At 44.6% G+C, this 21,670-nt stretch overlaps 2 protein-coding genes across 5 annotated transcripts in view; one reads left to right on the top strand and one right to left on the bottom strand.

Annotated features, from left to right (window-relative positions):
- Positions 1–1,339: 1,339 nt before the first annotated feature.
- BckdhA (Branched chain keto acid dehydrogenase E1 subunit alpha) overlaps positions 1,340–21,670 on the bottom strand; it is a 71,847-nt gene continuing 51,516 nt past the window's right edge. For 2 of the 4 annotated variants that reach the window (XM_065435197.2, XM_065435199.2), the window contains 8 exons: positions 15,775–15,954; positions 14,442–14,637; positions 12,557–12,718; positions 11,562–11,706; positions 10,033–10,094; positions 6,615–6,756; positions 5,734–5,905; positions 1,340–5,013 (listed from right to left, as the gene is read on the bottom strand). In XM_065435197.2, the coding sequence (XP_065291269.1) occupies positions 4,834–5,013; positions 5,734–5,905; positions 6,615–6,756; positions 10,033–10,094; positions 11,562–11,706; positions 12,557–12,718; positions 14,442–14,637; positions 15,775–15,954 (1,239 nt within the window). In that variant the 3' untranslated portion in view covers positions 1,340–4,833. Of the gene's footprint in view, positions 5,014–5,733; positions 5,906–6,614; positions 6,757–10,032; positions 10,095–11,561; positions 11,707–12,556; positions 12,719–14,441; positions 14,638–15,774; positions 15,955–16,342; positions 16,447–16,876; positions 17,181–21,670 lie in introns of those variants that run through there. The other 2 variants (XM_065435198.1, XM_065435200.2) reach the window with 2 other exon arrangements.
- On the top strand, positions 19,586–20,992 carry LOC135904410 (centrosomal protein of 63 kDa-like). Its single transcript, XM_065435203.2, has one exon. The coding sequence runs from the start codon at positions 20,065–20,067 to the stop codon at positions 20,902–20,904; it is 840 nt and encodes a 279-aa protein (XP_065291275.1). The 5' UTR covers positions 19,586–20,064; the 3' UTR covers positions 20,905–20,992.

Raw genomic sequence — 21,670 nt, 5'->3', positions numbered from 1 at the left:
TAGCGCCGCCTGGCCATGGTTTTCTCGTCCATAAAAAAGAAGAAGAAACGCGCCGCTTACGGGTAAAAACAAAAAAAGTGAGCGGCGCGCGCGGCATGGGGGAAAGGGTGTGGAGCGGGTCGGCATAATAAAAACAAAAAGGAAAGAAAAACGTTTGGGAGAGGAGGTGCCGCGCGGCTGCTGTTGCTGTTGCCATGACAACGTAAACAATCATGTGCGCCGCCATTTTGCTTAATGCGTCGCCCGTTGGTTAGGGCCGTAACTGAAGGGGACCTTGGCGCTAGCGTCGAAAGAGCGTCTGCTCGAAAACGGCCAATGGGATGTATACGGAGTGTCCCCCCCCCCCTGGCGGGGTTACTCGGGCGCAAACGGGAGCGGCCTCTTGCGTCCGCTTCCTCTTTGACTTGGAGTCGGCGGCGTCTGCGGATATCTCGCACGCCGGTCGGCACACTTCGCGGGACTGTCCCGAGAAAGGCTTCAGAGCGGGACACCGGGATGGACGAACACGAGCGTTCGAAAGCACCATTGTTTGATAGTGCCCAGCATGAAGGCAAACGCATTTGCTCAATAACCTGTCACGGTGAGTCAGTCTTCCTCAATTCACCAACGCCATCGGCATGTTCTATTGATATGTAATTCGGCTGGCTAGATTTGTTTGTAAGAGGTGCAATAAATGCCACTTCGATTGTTTGCTCTGTGTTGTTGTTCCTTTCTCCCAAAGCATGTTTGAGCCCCCCCCCTTTATACATAGACAGACCGATAAGATAACTCATCATTTTACAATAATTAAAATTACTTTTTTGTTATTTTTCTATGATCATGCCAAAATGCCAAATGATGATTTCTAAACAAAGAAGAAAGAAAGTAAGGGCCTAAAGAGGAAGTGGGAGGAAATCATAAGCGGGGCAAGGATTCTCTAGACATCCCTTGATATGGCTATGATATGTCATCAATAGATGAATAACCACAAATGTATGTACAGTCAGCCGCAAAAGTTTGCAGGATTTGCAATGGGTGGCAGAGTGATGCAAAACTGCCTTGCTGCACCGTGTGCCGTCACATAACGTGGTGTCGAGGCTCCCGGCACTTCCGTGCCAGGTGCACTTTGCGTAGCCTCGCACAACACTGTGTGATGGTAGGCGACGCAGCAATGATATTTTGCATCGCTCTACCACCCATTGCAGATCCCGCAAGCTTTTGTGGCTGACTGTACAAGCACACATTTGCACCCAGTAGCATGTGTGTTTGGAGACAGCTAGCACCTATTTGTTTTCTTCACAGGTCTTGCAGAGAGTTTCTTTCTTTTTTATCTCTGTACAATAACACATGACAAGTAATGTTGAAGTATAAATGCAACCTGGGCTCACAAGAGTTTATTCAGCAAATTGCCGACTTTGAAATGAACACAGACTCTGTCGACGTAACACACACAATATGCACCACTATTCTGATGTCTAATCTAAACTGCCGTAAAACACATACAGAATTGTGTACTACACATTAACCAGTCATCAAGCATGACTGTTTCATGGAATTTACTCATGTTTCTACTTTCATAATAGAGCCTACCATATCCAGTATTCAGCACACCAATAAACTACATGCCAAGTACACCAAGCATGCTTAACACAACAAAATCCCTTAGGTAAAAATATGCTGATCCAAGGAATTGCTAAACTGACAGTAAAAGCTGTCACGAGTAGAAAAATATCAAGTCTCCACATGAAATGGCTTCGCGTATATTGAAATTTGCAGTGCAGCTTTTAGAAACGCACATCAATTCAAGCAAGGTGGCCAATCTCTCAGCATCTCATCAATGCATAGCTTGCTGTGTTGTATTATAGCTGAAGTTAAACCATTCTATTCTAAGGCAAACAAACAAAAGAACATCACAACATTTCTGACCTTGCCTTAGACTATCACAACCATATGAAGGCTATGCAGATCAAGCCTAAGGCAATGACAAGAGATCAATGTCTCCAAAGGTCAAAGTACACACATGCTGTAATTTCAAAACACTGGCTTAATAATCACTAAAAAAGTACCGTTGAACATTAACGTAACAGACATATATATAGCGAGTTATTGGATATAATGAAGTAAATATAAAATTTGTTTGCCCAGGCTTTATTTTAGTGAGTATTCGACTGCTACAACGAAACTGAAATTGCAAGATTCCAAACAATTAATAGTATTGGTTACAGTGAATCACATTCTACAACTTAAAGTGCATATTCTGGTAGCAAAAGAATGTCATGTACTCAGCAAGAGCAACTTGAAATGGCACATTATAGACGCTTGGACACATTTTGGCCAGCGGCTTGGTGCGCCTGTCAAAATTCTAGCAATGCCTTCTAAATTGTCAGGAGACCCTCAACAACCTGTTGGAGGCATCAGTCTTGCGTTTCTTTCACACAGACCTAATCACAATTTGTTTTTTTCTGTTCTCACAGATAACAAATATTGGATGTAACGAACATATTTTCAAGTCAAATGTGACTTTGTTATAATGAATATCGACTGTAGTTACATTACCTGCCTCCAAGCAGTCCACTTGAACTGTACTGTGAGCAAAGTACTTTGTTTTGCCCAGTACCAATGGTAGCATGTGCTGCTATTGTAAGATATTGAGTATAAAAATTTTACTATCGATTACATTCTTCTACATAGTAAATAGTAATTCCATAGTAAATATCTCAGCTATATAGCTACAAGATAAATTGGATATCTGACAACTAAGTATTACAAGGTGCTAACTGGCTCACACAGAACGTTACACCAATGAAGAAATTTTCGGAACTACGGTGGCTATCTCATGACATTTACATACAATGAGAGCTCAAAGATTCAACACTTTTGATACGTTATCTCATGCTTCAGCTTATGTACAAATGCACAGTCTACAATGTGGTCTGTATAAGGAAACTCTATGCACTGCTATTGTAAGATATTGACTACAAAAAATTTTACTATTGATTACATTCTACTACATAGTAAATATCCTCGGCTGTATAACTATAAGATAAATTGGCTAATGTCTGACAAAGAAGTATTACAAGGTGTTAACTGGCTCACACAGGAGCTGCTACACCAATGAAGGAATTTCTGGAAAATGACTACAGTGGCTAGCACATGACTTTTACATACATTGAGAGCTCAAAGATTCCACGCTTCTGCCGTGCTCTCCCGGATGTTGCTGTGGCCAGGTGGGACAGGACGAACTAAAATGCGTGAAATGAACACGCATGCAACGCTGTACGCAATGTACCGTGCCACGGCAATGGCAACGGACGAAGGAATAACCGCGGGAAATTTTGCCCTCTTTGGCGGAATCCTGCTAACGAGCCAGCCGATGTACCTATGCACAGTCTACAATGTGATCTGTACAAAGAAACTCCGCAAAGTATTTAAAACCTGTCATGCCCACTGTGTACACAGAGATGCTCAACTGTAATTCCTGCAAAAGTGATTACTTGCGACTAACTGTAGAGTATGTGTCCAAAGTGTGTCAACATAAATAATTTGGAACATGATGCGTTAAATCACATTCTTGTGCCCTATTGTATAGCATTGCTTTTTGTTGCAAGTCGCCCCACAGGTCTGACCAGCCCAGTTAAAGAGCACATAACTTAAATGCAATTAGTCAAAGTAACCTACCTGCTTTTATGACTGTTATCTTAAGGCTTAATTAAATGAGCAACCCCTTACCAAACTGCACTAAACCAATTAAATGCTAATTAATAACATCATACCTGTTATGATCATGTTTTTTCAGCTTTTCAGTGCTATCAAATTATCTAAGTTGACCGCTAAGTGATGTCCCATGACAACAGATGTACTAAAGTGCGAGTTATGATTTCAGCTAAATCCTGCCCAAACTTGCCCTTTCAATTAACTTATCTTCTATCAGCAACTTACATACCAACAAGCTTCTCCTTTTTGACATCCTCAGCAAATTTGACACCATTCTCAAAAATGAAATGCCTTTCAAATCATCACACATATAATCGTAAGACAACCAGTCAAAAACAATAATTAATGTTCTATCAAGAAACAAAACCTTGCCAGGCATTCATCTACTGAATTGAATTCAATGATTTTTGCAGAATACATCAGCATCCCATCAGCACTAGGAACAAAGCTGAACAACAAAGCTCGTCTCCATGTTTTTCACCCTGCTGAATTGGGCCTAAAACAAAGGCAAAACATAACATTAGCACTGTGTACATGATGCATCCGCATCTGCACCCAGCTCGACATACAGCTGCTTCACGACTGCAACACGTGATGGCACCTTTGGTCGCTTTTCAGGACAGTTTGGTAAAGCAAGCAAAGACTCCGAGCTCAGCAAGATGTATCGACATGTTCACAGTGCCAATGGCAATCAGAACAGTTACGCTTCAACTGGGTTTCAACTGGGTTTGAACACATCAACACACCTCTGCTTTGTGGATACAGCTCACAGTGGCATTAGTGTTTTCACATTGGTGAAAACGTTACACCATTCTATCAAAATTCTATGTTCCATATGGGCAAAAGCTTTTTAGGATCATTCTATAAAAATTCTGTGTTCTCAGTGCCAACAGTAATCACCTAGAAGAGTTACATGTGTGCAACTGGGTTTGAACACATTGACATACCTCTGCTTTGTGGATACAGCTCACAGTCGTATTAGTGTTTCCACATTGGAAAAACTTTTTATGACTATTCTATAAAATAAAATTGGTGGCGACATTTCAGGCTCGACAAAAATAGTATCTTCAGCCCTCCTTTATTCAACACCCTTAACTGTCCACAGTAATGGCATGCAATGATATACTTATGTGCCTAGTCCTAGCTTTCTTCTTTGGCGTGCAGGTCAATGGGGTACCCCTCCTTGTAGTTCTGCACATGGTTCAACATGTACGTCATCTGCTCCTTGAGATGTGGGGGCATGTCCTTGTAAACGTCGGTGAAAAGATCACTGACCGGAGGCTTGGGAACTTTTTCGACTTCTTTGATGGTTTGTAAGACCTGTGAGAGGACAGTCAGGGAAAAAATGATGATGATAAGAACGTTAATACAAGTCATAGGCAGAATCTCACTGTTTGGTAGGCAATGCATGCAGATATTAGGAAACCATGCAATCTATTTCTAAGCTGCTTACTGAATGTCTATTTTTCAAGAATTAGTGAAATACCCCCATACTCAGTGTGTACTTGTTGGTGTGTGATGCATGTAGACCAATATACCACAGACCTGAATTTATAACGATGCTTAGAATCTTGGATAGGATGACACCATTTTAGCATTGACAGTGACCAAGGTATCAGATTGCAACTGCTGATGCATTCGTGTCGCAACTATTTCTTTATCCCACTATAAATTTTTGCGACCCTTTGCCAATCACCCTCTCTGTGCAATTTAGCAAGGGCAGCTTAGTGCATGTGCTCTTTATTTTTTTTGGTAGCTGGCTGCCTACATAATGGTAACTTGTGTCACAATAAACTGTAGTTGAAGCTTAGCGTCTTGCGTTCGTCCCTTCCTTCTCTTGTCTTCATATTCTTGTTCGTGACCAAGCTCCAAGTTAGAAAAACAAATTTTCTTCTGAACTAAACAGAGGATCAGAGTGGAGATGGGACCAACGGAAGACTCATTCTACACAAAGTATTGCAGAGATCTGTTGCTATGTATGCTTTGTACATTGCACCGGCTGGTTGACCCAGCACAGCCCGAGTGAGAATGCTTGAGTACCTCCTTCTTGAAGGCTGCCTTGATGTCCTTGTCCTGCTGTTCACTCCAGTATCCACGGTCAAGGAGGAAATGGCGAAGTCGCATGATTGGATGGCCTTGGTCATCCCACGTCCGCACTTCGTCCACTGACCGATAAGCCGTGCTGTCGTCCGACGTGCTATGGTGGCCGATTCTGCACGCAGATGCATACAGTGCCTCGTCGTCACCGTCAGCCTAAAAGAGTTCACTACAGGACAAAAGGTTCAGCAAAAGACCTCAAGTTGCTGCTGTCCTGTGTCAACCAGACACACTCCTTAGAACTGCCAAATTTCCTCATCTCATTAGTTTAGTTTCCTGCATCTAAAATGACAGAAATCTCTGTTACTATCCTACGAGCCTTCCACTGCTGTACTAGTAGTCTCACAGAATTAAATGAGTCAATTTAGGCCTAACTACAAGTACTTCTGCTTCCGCCATCTCTAGTTCATGTTACATTGGCGTAGTTTCAGCTCTTATACTTACATCAGAGTTCGTGCCACCATTACCAACCAGATGCATAGTGGTGTGACATTACATTCTCGAGTAATTGCACTTACTGGGTGTTCTACTTTATAATTTCTCTGACAAGTTTAATTCTATGAGTATATAGTACTTCATGAAGACATATCTGCAGGCGTATCAGTTGAAAGATCACTTACACCTCAAGCAGGACTGGCAGTGATACCCACTCCTCCAAAAGCTTAAGGACAGTGCTGAGGAGATAATATACTGTATTTTATTTCCTGGTAGTTCATTATTAAATGTGGCGAGCATCAGGAAATGCATTCTAACCAGTTAATCGGTATGATTAAATAAATTGTGGCATCAGTGCACAAAAGAATGTAACCAAAGGCCAGACTTACCTGTACGTCATAGCTTCAATGAGGACAGGTTTCTGCTGTTCCATCACAAAGCGGCGGGCCTCCTTTACTGCCGTGTACACGCCAAGGATGTCCTGGCCATCAACACGAATCGTTGTCAGCCCATATGACGGACCTCGCGCAGCTGCAATTTTTTCATTATTACAGAATGAGAAGTCGACAGTCCTTGCAAACAGACATTCTCCCCAATGAAGGTTTGCTGAACGTCATACTTGTACAGTCAAACCTGGTTATAAGTCGCACCTGACACAAAAGTACCTTAACCCGTTGGCTACCAAAGCTGGTGATTCAGCTGGCTGGAGGTATGGTTGGTTTAAAAATTTATATAGAGATGATGTGACAGGCAATATGTGTTATATATAAAAAAATATGTTGTCTATAGGTGGCACTAATACTTCTCCACAAGAGCAGAGGTTAGATGTTTTTATATCTTTAGTATTTGGTATTCAGCCAAAGTTTGTGTAGTGCCAATAGGCAGCAAAAATGACTGGTACGAAGGGCGTGGCAGCACTGACAGTGACAAAGAAACCAAGCAGTAGAGAAACACATAAACGTGGATAGCTCAGCAGCCAACAATGTTACAAGGCTAAAGTAGTCAGTTTTGGTATAACGGTTTAGCTATTTACGTGGATGCACACGAAACGGCTACAGCCACACTATGAGCATGTTTCAATGAGAATTTTAGAAGAGTACTCCGCATGAGAAAATGGTGACCAATGTCAAATACAGTGGCACCAGCTGATCTCAATATTACTGACAAAACATACCTAATACTATGTCCTCAAAGAGAGAGAGCACAAAGCAAAAGCTAATTTTCATTTTAAGGTGAAAGCCTTAAGTGCCTCATGGGTCAAAAAATCTATTGTCTGCTATTGTTGGAAAATTGACCATCCGGCATTATGGCACCAAAATTCAATGGCACCAAAATGAGGGTGCCACCATTGATGGTCAAACTCATGCCCTCTGGTGTTAATTAAGGCACAGTTAATTATGACACCATTAATTGAGGTTGAGGTAATTAAGGCACTAGAACTCACAACCTTTGGTTGGAGATAAGTAATAGGAAGTAACGCATTCGAATGTCAAGTAATTTAATTAATGTCTTGTGAGCGCACAGGCTTCTGCCTTTATCCTCTTTAACATATGCTAAAGTGACTGTCAACCTTTTTTTCTTTTCTGTCACAAAGATGAGCAAGTAACAAGGCTGAATTCAGATTAAAGCAGGAGGTCTAGGTGCCATCATGTTGTTACGCTAGCTAGGCAAGCCACACAAAGCCCGCAGTGCTAAATCTAAACTTTAGCGTGCATATGTAGCTCACAGAGCTCGTAATAGCATTCTGTGCATGCATATTTGGAAACCGCTAATATATTGCGTGCACAAGGCCTTTGCATCCAGTGCTGCACTATTGAAGAAAAGATCTAAATAAGAAACATGGTAGTGTGTTCTGCTCCAGAGTTCTGACTGTGTTCTACTCAAAAGCACAGAGTATGTTTATGACATGAAAAATTGTGCAGAAATCATCGAAAATGATTGTCATGTAAGTGTATAGCCTGACACAAACATCCTCACTCGGGGCCGTGCTATGCAGCATACTGAATATGTTCTTGCTCTACACAGCACCTTTTTTGCTCTTTCACCTCTTCATGGATGAGGACATGTTTAGAAGGTGGCTGGGATGGGGCATTTTAGAGCACTTGTTAGAAAAAATTTTAGAACCTTACACACCTTGTTTTCACACACACATATATATATATATATATATATATATATATATATTGTGAGTGCACTTAGCACTTTTTGCCTGTGTGTAATCATCATAATTTTCATCATCAGATTTTTTTTGGCAGGTGCTATCTGCAGCCTTGTTTAATAAGAGTGTTCAGCCTGGTTCCACCCTTCTAAGGGATCGAGGTTCTCCACTTAGCATGGCGTCCCTTTTGGAAGAGTTTCTTTCACTAGGCGACTACTGCCGTCTTGTCACCCGTGCCAGCACAGACGCCAACCAGGCAAATAGAAAACTTCGCCGTGACGAGAAATATGCGTGGCGTTGTTCCGCTCAGGCAACACAATTGTTCCATAAACTCTCATTCGAACCCTTGGCCTCTGTGAGAAGTTTCTACACTGCTACATCGGCCCGTACGTCGTCATAGAACAAACGTCTGCTGTGAATTAATGCACTGCCCCGGCCCATTTTGTGCACGACCGCTGTCACTTCAATAAAGAGACTGTCCATGTGTTTTGCCTCAAGCTGTTGACTTGTTGCTCGCTTAACCTTCGACTTGTGGCAAAGTTGGCGGCTCCAAGAGTGCAAAGAGTGCAAGCGCTTTTAGCACACCTCATTGTTTTCATCTATGTATAATCATCATCTTCCCAGAGCTGCTGCTTCTTGGCGGATGCTATCTGCGGTCTCACCTAATAAAAGCGTTCCGTCTGGTTCAGTCCTCTTAAAATACATATATAGTGATAAAGGGCTGGCGAAGCAAATCGCAAAGCTTACAGCAAGGCAAATGATGAAGCTTCTACCAAGCTATTTGCTTTAATAAAGGAATGATGCGCTTGAAGGCATATATTTTTGTAGCAGTGAGGATATTTAGGTAGCATTTGTTGTTTCATTGCCTAATTCTGTATACTCCAAAAAAATGTTCACACCTTTTGCGACATATCTTGTCGCCAAACAATAATCGTCACCTGTCTTGCTTGTGTTTCCTTTCTTCTAAACTCAACGCTCTGCACACTTTCCTATCAAGACATTATGTCATACTAATAATGCGCATGATCGCGATAGTGATTCGCGACCTGGAAGTATCAGGGATGCAGCATTAAAGAAAGAAAAGGTAGGCAAGAAGATGGCAATTGCTGTTTCAGGACAAGATAAGCGCCAAAGGGCACAAACTATTTTTAGAGTGCAGAGAACAGAGCCAGTCACCAGTACATGGCTATATAAGCCAATTTGTTATTTGCATGTTAACGCGACAGCATTAAGAGCTGCGTGTCACAGAAAATTTGGAGGCGGTGTCCAGCATTGGACGTCGTTTCAGCAAAAAGATTTTCGAACCACCCATACCTTGGCCCTCCATGTGGCGCAAGGAAGTTACTGAATTAATTGAATTTCTCAAGCTAATATATGTAGAAAAATAATAAAAGTATGACTTACACACAGCCTACAGACATGATAGCGCCGGATTGTAATTTGAATATAGAAGAAAACACAATTCTATTATTATATTATTATGGGGGCTGTCACGAGGGTGGCAAGCGGCCGAGGACTGCCTCTGCTTCCCCAAACCGATGCTGTTCTCTCAATCTATCAGTGGAGAAACACCACTAGCCAACAAGAGACCTAGGACAATAGCCAAAGAAGGCTCATTTGCTTTAAAAAGGTGAATTTCGCAGACATACCAACTCCATCGCAGCTGTACTGTTCGCAAGTAGGCGTTGAGATGGCGTAGCCATTGTTCCGGCTGAAATAGGAAACCAGAGCAACGCTGAAAACATAAAACAGTGGTAATTCAACATAATCACTTTATCTCCTTTTTTAAATTCTGGGTTAACTCCTTTTTTAAATGCTTGGTTAACTCCTTTTTTAAATGCTTGGTTAAACCTTGGTTAAGTTGCGCCAGAAGCATGCCTGAAAGGAACATCTCGTTATTGATATGCGACAAGGGGCCACATATATATGCAAACTGAGCAATGTTTCAGCAAGGACACAGAATTGGAGTCTAAGCTGGTTGATGAAGTATTTTTCGAGGAGGGGATTACGTTATTGACCTCGTGTGGGTCAGTAGGTAGAAGGAAGAAAGAAATAGGACGGTCAATAATGTGGTGTCTGACTGTGAATTATATGCGCATTGCTTTTAGTAAGAGTAGATGTCATTTCTGCAAAGTAACTGTTGAAGCTTTCGGCAACTACAAAAGTCACTTGCTGTTGTGCCATTTACAATGCTGTTTCTATTAAATGTGTTTAAGGCAGTATTTATAGCTTTCCATGTTGTCACCATTCGCTTCCTTAATTTTTGTGATAAAATAATATTGCTTCAAAATTCAGTTAGGTTTTCGAGTTTTTTCTTATATATGTCCTATACATTGTGGGGATGCGCGACCCTCGCGCCTCCCCTGATGTTTTTCCCGCATAGTGCGTCTCCTGTACTCTCGCTTCACCGCGTGGCCTGCGTGACGCCCGCGCGGTCGATGTGGTTGAAGCCCAGTGCGAGAAATGGCGCGAGTGTTGCGCTGCTAACGCCGCCGACAGGCGAGGTTACCTGGGCGCCGGAAGGAAGGCGCTGGCTCTCTCTTGGGTTCGAGACAGCAAGCGGGACGGACGTGCCGTGCCGCACGTGCAGCGACCCTCTTTCCCGGCGGGTCGGCGCACGGCGGGGACGTCTCCCGCGTGCGCGCCGACCCATGCTTCTGCGAGACCGCCTCGCGTGGCCGCCTTCGAACACGCCACGATTCGCGTGACCGTACACGCGAACGACCAGGCGCTGGGATCCAGCATGGGGCGAACATATTCCCTCGCTTCCGGTCGCGGTGAGTCGAACTTCTAGATTTGTCGCGCGCCCATCGGCATGTTGTGTGGATAGCAACTCAGCTAGCAGGCATTGATCTATGAAAGGTGCAATAAATGCCCTTGTGATTGTTTGCACTACTGTGTTGTCGTTCCTTTGTCCCAAGAGTACGGTGGAGAACCCCACATCAGACCCCACAACATGTTTTCTAAACTAATGCTGTGTGGCTTTTGCTTTCATTTCTTGAACATGCTGTCTTTGTGATTTATTGACCTGAGAATGTCGGTTGTTAGCTAAGGTTTGTGCCTCATGCAAGCCTTGGCTAAGAACCTAACTTGGTTTCATAAGAAACAAACTGAATGGTGCATTGTGTACTTCCAATGGGCCCAAAGTTCAGCATGGGAGCAGAAGAATGGAACTCACCAGATGAAGATGATTGGCGTGCTGAGTACACCCGCAAAGTTGAAGGCACCATGGGCGTCGCCCTCGCTGGCAGCACCATCGCCGAAGTAGCAGGCCACACACTGCTTCTTCTGGGCCAGCTTGTAGGCGTACGCGGTGCCCACAGCTGCCATGTGCATGCAGACGACGCAGAAATTCAAGACGGTCACTCGCATATATCTGCACGTGTGCGTCTGTTCACATTCGCACATACAGAAGATGCGGCAGCAAACACTGTATCCTTTAAAGACAATATGATAAGGTTAGACAGGTGTCTTTCTTTTCAGCAACACAATTTCTGGCAGCAGATATCAGGAATAGCAATATAATAAAAGAAAAGATCTGATTATAGGATTTAATGTCCCAAAGGAAAACATGGGATATAAGGGGTGCTATAGTGGAGGATCCCTTAGTTAGTTAGTTAGATCGTTAGTTGGTTAATTATGTAGAGATTTATGGTGCAAAAGCAACTCAGGCTATGATAGTCTTGCTACAGCAGAGACTCAATTAGTTTTTTAGTTAAACTGTTAGTAGGTTAATTATGTAGAGTTTTATCGTGTAAATAGGAGTCAAGCTATGATACAGTTTTGCCATAGTGGAGGCTCCATTAGTTAGTTAGTTAAAACATTTGTTGGTTAAATATATAGTTTTATGGCGCAAAGCAACTCAGGTTATGATGCACCAGCCACAAGGTAAAATTTTATTATTAGATAAAAGCACATGAATTAACAAAAAATCATTACCTTACAGTTCAATAAAAAGAAAACATCGCCTCTAAAAACCCAAGAACCTCGTCATGAGATACAAAATTGCATTTTTCTATAAAACCAAACAGGAGTGAAGTGGCATAGTGAGGTGCTATGGATTAATTTCAGCCACCTAGGCCCCTGTAATGTGCGCCTGAATTACAACAACGTTTTGCATTCTGACAAAAAGTATGCTTTTTTTTATAGCATAAGAGAGTCCAGGTGCCTTACCCTGTGGCATCTGCGTTGCAAGTGTCGATGAGACAGTGACAAAGTGATGCTGCGTAGAACCGTAGTGGATGGGCATCTGGCGGCCCTTGCCATAGTCGTACATTGTAGAGTAGCACTGCTGCATTGTCTGGTTCACCGAAAAGTTTCGCCACAGCAGCACGCCTGTGATACAGTTGGCATACTTTATGAAAGAGAGACCCATGGGAACGCTTCCAGAGAGCATCAAGGGAGAAAAAAAAAATTGGCCAAAGGGCAAAGCAGAGAAAACAATAGCAAGGCGTAGCACTGCACTCGTTCCTTAGAGGTGTGGTGCGACGTAACATGCAAAACAACTGCAGGTGTCTCCACAATGCTTGCGTGATGAAGAGTGCCACCAGAGACCATAGAGGAAGGAAACAAAATGCAGAAATCTATCAACATTTGTTAGCACCCAATGAAAGGATTAGATAGTTTCGGCTTGACGTTTTCTGTCCTTTACACTCAGATCAGTGTGTGCACCGTGGTCTGGTGTCTACACACCTGATCAAGAGGAATGCAGGTGCTTGTGTGCGCATAACACTCATGCCAGCAGTGGAGAGCAGAACACTGCCCTATACAGCCAACTGAGCAGAACAGGATGGCATGTCCGTTTGGCTAGGTTGCTTTTGCAGCCAGGCAAACCACACATCACTCACGTCTACGAGGACCTTCTAAGCCTCTGCACACAGGCCTCCACTGATACTGTAACATCATGGTGGCAGCGACAGCAAAAACGCGACTTGAATGTCCATATAATTGTTATCACAAGAGAACACCCTCCAGTGATTTAACAATACAGCAGCAATTATGCAGCAGTACAACAATATACGGTAATGCAAGTTGGCTAAAATAAAGTGAAGCTGCCTACCCTACTTAATCTGCACTGTGTGCTCAGAGGCACAGTTGGCCACAGAAGTTTATGGGACACGATGGATTTGACAAAAAGCTGGATTCTCTCAAAGCCTTGGCACATAGCCTCAAGTTCAAAAGTTTAATCTGTACATAATACCCATTGCGGCCTACATAATGATTCACCATACTTGAACTGTGATGTCTTAGTGGAGCATAAATTCTGTCTTGTATTATCATGTCTCGCAAACTTTTGTAGCCTGAACAGGTCTGAACAGACTGAACCACACTTTCTGGCTTCTGCATTTGCTGGTGCACATGGCAGCCACTTCAAAGTCATGACTGGCAGCATAACACTATCCTTGAAAAAGCAAGTGAATAATCAATGCATTCTACCAGTACTAGCATATGAACCATGCAACAAGCAATGGAACGAAAAATTACATACATTATAATGTTAAGAGACTCAAGATAGTGGTGTGGATTAGAGAGCAAGCGGGGGTAGCTGATATTTTGGGTGACATTAAGAGGAAGAAATGGAGCTGAGCAGGCCATGTAATGCATAGGGCAGATAACCAGTGGTCTATAAGAGTTTCAGAATGGGTGCCAAGAGAAGGGTAGCACAGCCGAGGACAACAGCAAATAAGCTGTTGTGATGAAATTAAGAAACCTGCAGGCATAAGAGTGTATCACCTGGCAGAAAACAGGGTTAATCGGATATCATTGGGACAGTCCCTTGTCCTTTCAGTTGACATAAAATAGGATGATGATGGTGATGACACTTGCAAGATTTGCTCTCTGAAGGTGCACCACAGTATCTAGTGATATAACACTAAGATCTCAATATACAACACCATCACACTCATGTAACGCTACGTAATACAAGTGCAAGTTGATTTTGTCCTTTTCCCATTCCAGTCTATGCTAGCAGTACACCTGGAAGGGTTTCTAGCTATACACACTCCTTTGCCTACAAAATCACTGCTGCAGACACGTCCACTGAAGCACTTTGACTCACCATACTCGCGGTACTGGACAAAGACCAGGTCCTTGTCATCAAGCGCTGCTGCACTTCCGATGAGCACGCCCTCCTCACCATAGTGGGTCATGTAGAAGGAGATACGGCCCTGTCTCTGCGACTCGTACATGATCTGGTCGATGATGTTCATCTGCACCATCTTAGAGTACATGCGCACCAGCAGGTCCTTGTCCAGCTGCAGATAAGTATGCGAGCAGGTGGCAGGAAAGGCTTGTGTAACACAAGTGCAATAGCAGGATGACAATTACTGCTAGATGCATGCCCCGGACTCGCTCACACTCTTGCCACACTCAATATGAAGTTAGCGAATGCTCGACGAGGAGCTATGGTCTGGCTTGATCTGAGACCAGCACCTGGCCATATTAATGGCCTGAGATACGATACTTTTGGCCTGCTGCATTGGCTAGGCCAAGTATCATGTCTCTTTCATTACGTATTTGCCTGCTTCCCTACATTGAATTATTGCGAAGCTGTTAAAGGAAGTTCCACAGTGTTTTTCAGGTGGCAGCAGCGCCATGGTTGGTATCCAGTGTCAGGCACAGAACAGTCGGCAATGCATCACCAAAGAATCCATATGACAAGGCTGTAAGAATGCGCAGCCAGACACCAGCGTCAGCAGGGTTAGCGCAGCGTACAAAAACATGCGTCAGATATAGCAGAGACTATAGAAGTACTAAGCTTGGATGTAGTGAAACACTTAAAAAGGCTCGAGTATTGCCAGATACTTGCATGGGAATAGAGTGAAGCCTTTGCAAAGTCTTTGGTAGATATTGGGCTGTGGCAAATGAGAGCTCCAGTACTTTGGAAGGTTGTGATAACTTGCTTACCTAGCTACGCTGCGTTTGATGCAAGGGTTGCTTAGATTAAGATACACCTACAAAGGCTTCCTTTTGTTTTGTTTTCTTCTTTTTTTTAACATCAAGCATAAGTTTCGGCTCACCTTTAGTGGAAAACTTACAGCACTGAAAAATATTTTTTTCTTTAGCATATTGTCCTATATCCAAGCAATAAACAACCATTCAATTCAAAGCTAGGTGCAGCCTGGTCTGTGCACTAGAAGGCAAGCCTGTCTGCCTTCATCCCCTTCTTTCTTAAATGACAGCCTCCTACAGCAGCTGTCAAAGTGGCCTGCTACTACTAGCTGCTAATACAAAGAACAGAAAAGTACAATACAAACATTTTTGTAGTCAGAATAATAGACTGACGTCACGGAGTTTCAGAGACAACACGATGTAAGTGTAGCTCGGAAATAGGCTGGAACAACACGCTTATGTAGCCCATACAGAAAGATTCACAGAAGAATAGCAGGCACCTTTGGGTCCTCGACGCCTTCGGCAAGCCTGCCATCCTTGTTCAGGATACTGTACATGGGAATGCCATCATGGGCGTTTGCTGGCACAAACTCCAGTTTTCTGGTGGTCGGCATCCGATGAGTCACGGGTGTAGGTGGCTGGAAGCCGGCTGTCTCTGCTTCGGTCACAAATGTCCTCGTCTGCGCACATACGTACACGAGTCCATGGACCGCTTGGCTATAACATCACAGCTAGCACATTCTATTCTACCAATGTTGGGCAATATTGCAACTCGCAAAGCAGCAAAGAACTGGTCTGCTTCGATCACCAAGCATATCGGCAGATGGTAATTGGCTCTGGAAGCATCAAGCTGCGTGCTATGATTTTACTAGTCTGAATTTACAGTCACACGATTCTTTACAATGACCAAATGTGTAGAAATTTACATGTCCCTTAGATCTGTTGCTTTCCCACAATAAGTACATTTTAATTAGATAGCGTATAGACAAGATCGTTATTCTGCGAGCGCAACTTCCATAAAAGAGCTAGACGCCCCCTTCCCAGCACAGGTCATCCGCGTATGCTCACTTAATTCCAATTTAAGTCGATCGACCGCGCCACGACGTCTACAAGTGCACAGGCACCGAACACATCACAGAAAGCGTTATATCGAGCAATTTTTCGCGGTGCTCGTGTTGCTTCGAGCGTTCCAATAACAAGAAATTAAATTAGAAAAAAAAAGATGCGCATTTATTTCTGACGCATAAATAACTTATCGAGAACAACTTATGTTGCGAATCGATTTAAACATATTTCTAGAAAACTGAGAACTGTTTGATCTATCCGGAATGCCTAGTTATGCAGAGCACTGACCCAACTTTAACCCGTTGAGCACAACGTGCAAAAGGCGTGCGCGCGCGCGGCATAGGTGCGAGACACTTAAAATGGGGAAAACAAGCCACAAACAAGCAAGTATGTCTTTTAAACCACTGTACGGTTTCCCAGCTATGTTTCACGAGGTGTTATATGCGCGAGGATACATCCGACACCAATTTATTTCAAGGACGCCGATGACCGGTTGGGATCGTACGATTCCGCATGCAGCAGATCTAGGACACTCACTTCGGTCGCCGATAGCGTGCGATGTGGCATCTTCGGTCGCAGAAATATGAGCCTCGCGGCTGATACAAAACGTCCGTACATCATGGTGGATCACGGGGATGGGGATGCTCGCTATGTGAGAGCACTACACGGCAAGCGTGCCGGTTTCAGCTTTCGCAACAATACGCTAGCACACCGCCATCGCGGAAGCTGTCTGCTCTTTTTCACTCACGCTACCGTTACAGTGAGCTCGTGAGCTAGAAGGATTTCTAGTGGCAAATCGGAGCGCACTCCCCTTGCTTGCCCCTGTCTCCGCTTGTGGGGATAGTAGCGGCGGCGCTGTCATCGCCTACTCCTCCCATTTAGTTTGCTCTGTGGCATGGCCGGCGTGACTTTTTCCGCGTCGTGTGCTTGTTCATCCTCGCGAAACGGCTAAAAAAGTAGTCTAAACCATTGTTCCGCTCTAGGTTGCACAAGTGGATATGCGCGTGTGCAACAAAGTTGTAAGTTATCTCTTTTCAAAGCCCCGAAAGAAGAGGAACGACGACTTCTTTAGCAGCGTAACCTGCATCGGATTGACAAGCCGCGTGAAGGGAATCGCGCTGTGCGCGAGTTGCACCTTGAACCGCATTTTATTTCGAGAGACCCCGTGTATACCATAAATGGTGTAGAAGTTCGAATGCCAAGGGAAATGTCAACGCTTGCCCCTAATGCAGTTCCGACGATTTTGCCCTACCTGCCTGCATATTTGACGCGAAAAACTTCGGCTCCCCAAAGCGGCGTTAATTGCCATTAATTGCCTTCGCTATCACAATCTTGCCAAGAGCGTCATTGGATCAAACGTTCAACAGGAAGTTGTAAGCTCGCTTTTGAAAGCTGAAGACCAGACTGCTAGTTCGTACAAGCAGCAGCTGTTGCTTCTACTTGCTGCTTAATTGATGAGGGAGATCTTAAAGGCGTCGAAGGTTCGTCTGATAGCAGTCCTCTGACTCTACCGGATCACCCATACATTATTCACTATCATGGCCGCAACTGTCACTATAGTGACACAAGACTTACTATGTGACAGGCTTTGTCGCAAGGAAGTGTGTACTTAAAACATTGTAGTGCATGCATAAACCAGCTGCTGCTGCCTGTTTCAGATGGAAAGTGCTTAAATGCTTCGCTAGACTTCTCCACCCTTCACTGAAGCTTTTCGTGTTTATCAGTGAACTTGAAGACATTTTCACTGGCTGCTTTAGCAAGCGTTGGCTACATCGAGATAGCATTATGTGCTGGCATTCATCAACAGGAGCAGCATTGGTGGTGTTGGTTGTGGTAAACAACCTCAAAGCTGATCGGTTTTTACGTCGTCACACGAATGCATTTCTACATCAAGGGTCTGATGAGAAACGAAGTGCACGGCAGCAACTGAAGTAAGTCGATTATAAATGGCTGCCGTGCCATAAAGTATGCTGCCATTCTTGTGCCACTTCTAACGAACTGTATTATATAATTTTTGAATTAATGTGCAAATAAACTGTTTTTGAACAACCTGAATGTGCTTTTGTTCCCACGTCGGATGACCGCAAGCTGGGAGAAATGGGAAACGTGTATTTCTTCAATGCCACTCGTAAACCTAAATTAGAGCGAGCTCCCAAAATATTCGAGTAGTGTACTGGCAAAAGTAATCTATTTAAAACAAGTCTATCTAGTCGCGTCTGCGACAATTTATATCTGAGCTGCGGTGACAGCAAAGTATATATCAGCGGGCAGAGAGAAAGTGTGATCATGTAATCGTTGCCTATTCAGTATATATGGAAGTGAGCTGCAGTATTGTATAACAGACAAATTTAAAGCGATTATAAGATCTTTTTGATCGTATAGTGTTTTGCAAGCCAGCCCGGCCAGTTGCGTGCACAGAACTGCTGAAATAAAGTGATGCATGGCACAGTGTGCACGTATTCAGTAAGTTTGCACAGAGAACAGAAAACGTGAGGAAAAGAATGGGTGTAAGGAAATATGATTGAATGTCTGATGGCTGAGCGGAAAATAATGACCACCCATTCATACGTGACGCGTCTCCGAGCGTGCTCAAGCACATAGCGCTACCGGTTACTGTAACAGCACTGCTGTCGCCTTAAATATATACTTCAGGCACATCCCATTTTGTCAAGAGTGGTCGACGCCAGCGCCGCCGCATCATTCCACGCTGAAAGACCTGCTCCCAGGAAGCCGTTCGAGCCACTGTGTAGATGTGTAGAGAAGAGTGGTGTAGACCGTCACAGCCGTTACGTCGTGGCCACCAATGTAGCCGAGCCAAGATAACAAGCTTGCGATGCGAGGTCGAGTCGATCCGAAGCGCAGCCAGTAGCTGGTCAGTTACTCAGCTGCTGATCGTAGTATCATAGGTAGTATTCGTTTCCAACTCGACAGCAGTATTCCTGTAACAATGACAGCGAGCACAACGGTTCGAGCGCTCCGCGCTTTTTTGCGAGCGGGGAGACGAAATCCGGACTTTCGCCTGTACCGCACGTCGACGATCTGCAGAGTAAGTAACAGTCACGGTGGCAACAGCGCAGTGTGTTTGCATGCGCGATTCAAGAGCGTTGAAGCGCGCAGATGTTATGGCGTGCGCACAATGTGTGCGATGTGCGCAAATGTTTATCGTTGCTTCCCGATGCCATGGTTGTGTCGTAAAAACATCTGGGTTGGAGTTTGATGCACCGCTATGGCAGTTTATCTGCGCGAAAGCTCGAAGCAATTACGATGACGTTATTTCCATTCAATGTTTGTATTGAAAAACGTGCACGAGTTTCGTATGACTGTCTGCTAAATACTGAATGACGTACCGCGTCAACAAGTCGTACATATGCCTTAGACTTTTGTGTAACCCGAGTTCGCCTTATCAGCTCACATCGGGATGTGATAATTTTTTTTTTTGCGCGGCTTTCAGACGCAAGTAACGCCTTAAAAACCTGCCGAACTGTGAAATTCTCGGTGAGGACATTTTTTCTTCGAAAGTGCGGCTTGACCATTGACAAGCTTTGTTTAATGTCCGCCATATTTAAAGCAGTGAGTGGTGTACGGCCTTCGGTTGCTTCGGCCGTCTGGATCCGTGTAAACATCAGGCTCACGAACCCGCGTGAACGGCGAGCGCGGCGCGGTGATAAGCTGCGAAAGGTCTCTGCCCTGCCTTACGCATTGTGCGGAAACAGACGGCGCTACAAATGGAGAGAGAAACTTTGTTCGGCGATCGCATCCACCTCCCCAACGGTGGCGGTGGCTCGTCGTGCGAACTCGAGCTCCTCAGGCTTTTGCGAGACGTCGACCTTGCCGTGTTGGAGAGGCACCAGCGCTGGAAGGCCCGGCTCGCCGATGCAGACGACGCGCTGGCGCGACGCGACGCCGAGCTGAAGCAGACGAAACTCGACCTCGCTGCCAGTCGGGCAGAGGCTTCACAGCTGCGCGACCGCGTCGCATACCTCGAGTCGCTGCAAGGCGATTTGGTTGGCAAATATGACCGGCGTATCGGTGAGCTTAAGGAAGACGTGAGCCGAATCAAGAAACGCTACGGCGATCTCAAGGCCGCTTCGACTGCCGCCGGCGGCCACGATTGTCATGCGTATGGCCGGGTGCCTTCCGCGTCGTCTTCGGACGCCGCCGACTTTTGGAGAAGCAGAGCTGTGGAGCTCGAAAAAGAAGTGGCCAGTTTGCGGGAACAAGAGAGGACTAGCAGGGAGGCCAGAGCGCAGAAAAATTCAACCAAGGAGCCGGAACTGGAGCGAATAGTGTCGGAAAAAGACGGAGTCATCGATAGACTCACTGATAAGGTGACCCAGCTGACCAAGCGTCTTCGTCAGGTCGAGAGCTCTGCGGGCGCTCCTGTCACGACGCCGACTGCCGGAGTCAGAGCGAACAGCTGGGATCCACCTGACCTCGTCGAACAGTACCTCAGGACGTGTCAGGACGACAGGGCGCTGAAGAACGCCTCAGAGCTGCGAAGCAAGATCGAACGCCACATGCAGGAGTTCACGGCGAGGATGGAGCAGGACAAAAGGACGTTGTAGTTGCACAAACATTATGGGTGCTTTTACTATCATTCCTTTTCTGTGCGTGCTTTTTATTTATTCGTCACAATAAAGATAAGACTAAACATCTCTCTTGAGAAGAATTAACACTAGTTTTTACAATGAGCTTTCACCAACACCTGTAGCTTTCTTCACATACGAGACCTGCGGGATGAATGCTGTCAAACATTTCATTGTAAAGATATTACCAAGCCTCAGTTGGAGAGATTTGGCACATAAAATTCAGTGTTAATGTGTATGTCCTCTCGGAGTTGGTAAAAGAAAAGTAAAGGTTTGCACTGCTGAGGGGCACAGAGAGATCAGCCCATATTTGTCGTAGAAAGGGACTGGTTCAACAGCATGTCATTATTCATTTGGTTTACCTGCCTTACAGCTTTGCAGCAGCTGGCATTATGCCAGCTGCATAAATGACCGAGGGAAACCAATTTGCATGAGACGTGTAACTGAGCCAAAAGCCAGAGCATTTCTCGTTGTACCCCCCACTCCATTATGGGATTAACTAAGGTCTGGGCTACGGCAAACCAGCACCTGCCCACAGAAATAAATATATGCTGATCTACCACGGCAGGTTGTATGAATTATCTGCTGAACCGGAACTGTAGACTCTTGAGAAAAACATGCACCTTCTTGGAATTTGTCTAATACTCTTATCTGAGGCATATATTCTCTTTCTTTAGTACTGCACTTCCGGTACTTGCAGACAAAGAACAGCTCGTAAATGTAGGTGTGACATAATGTTCCTGAC

The sequence above is a fragment of the Dermacentor albipictus genome, chromosome 7 (assembly GCF_038994185.2).
Source record: "Dermacentor albipictus isolate Rhodes 1998 colony chromosome 7, USDA_Dalb.pri_finalv2, whole genome shotgun sequence".
Taxonomy (NCBI): Eukaryota; Metazoa; Arthropoda; class Arachnida; order Ixodida; family Ixodidae; genus Dermacentor; species Dermacentor albipictus.
Note: the sequence above shows the minus strand (reverse complement) of the source record. Positions and strands in the feature narration are given on the sequence as shown.

What these genes read in the sequence shown, in the direction of transcription:
- LOC135904410 (XM_065435203.2), top strand. Translation starts at nt 20,065, where the DNA reads ATGGAGAGAGAAACTTTGTTCGGCGATCGCATCCACCTCCCCAACGGT.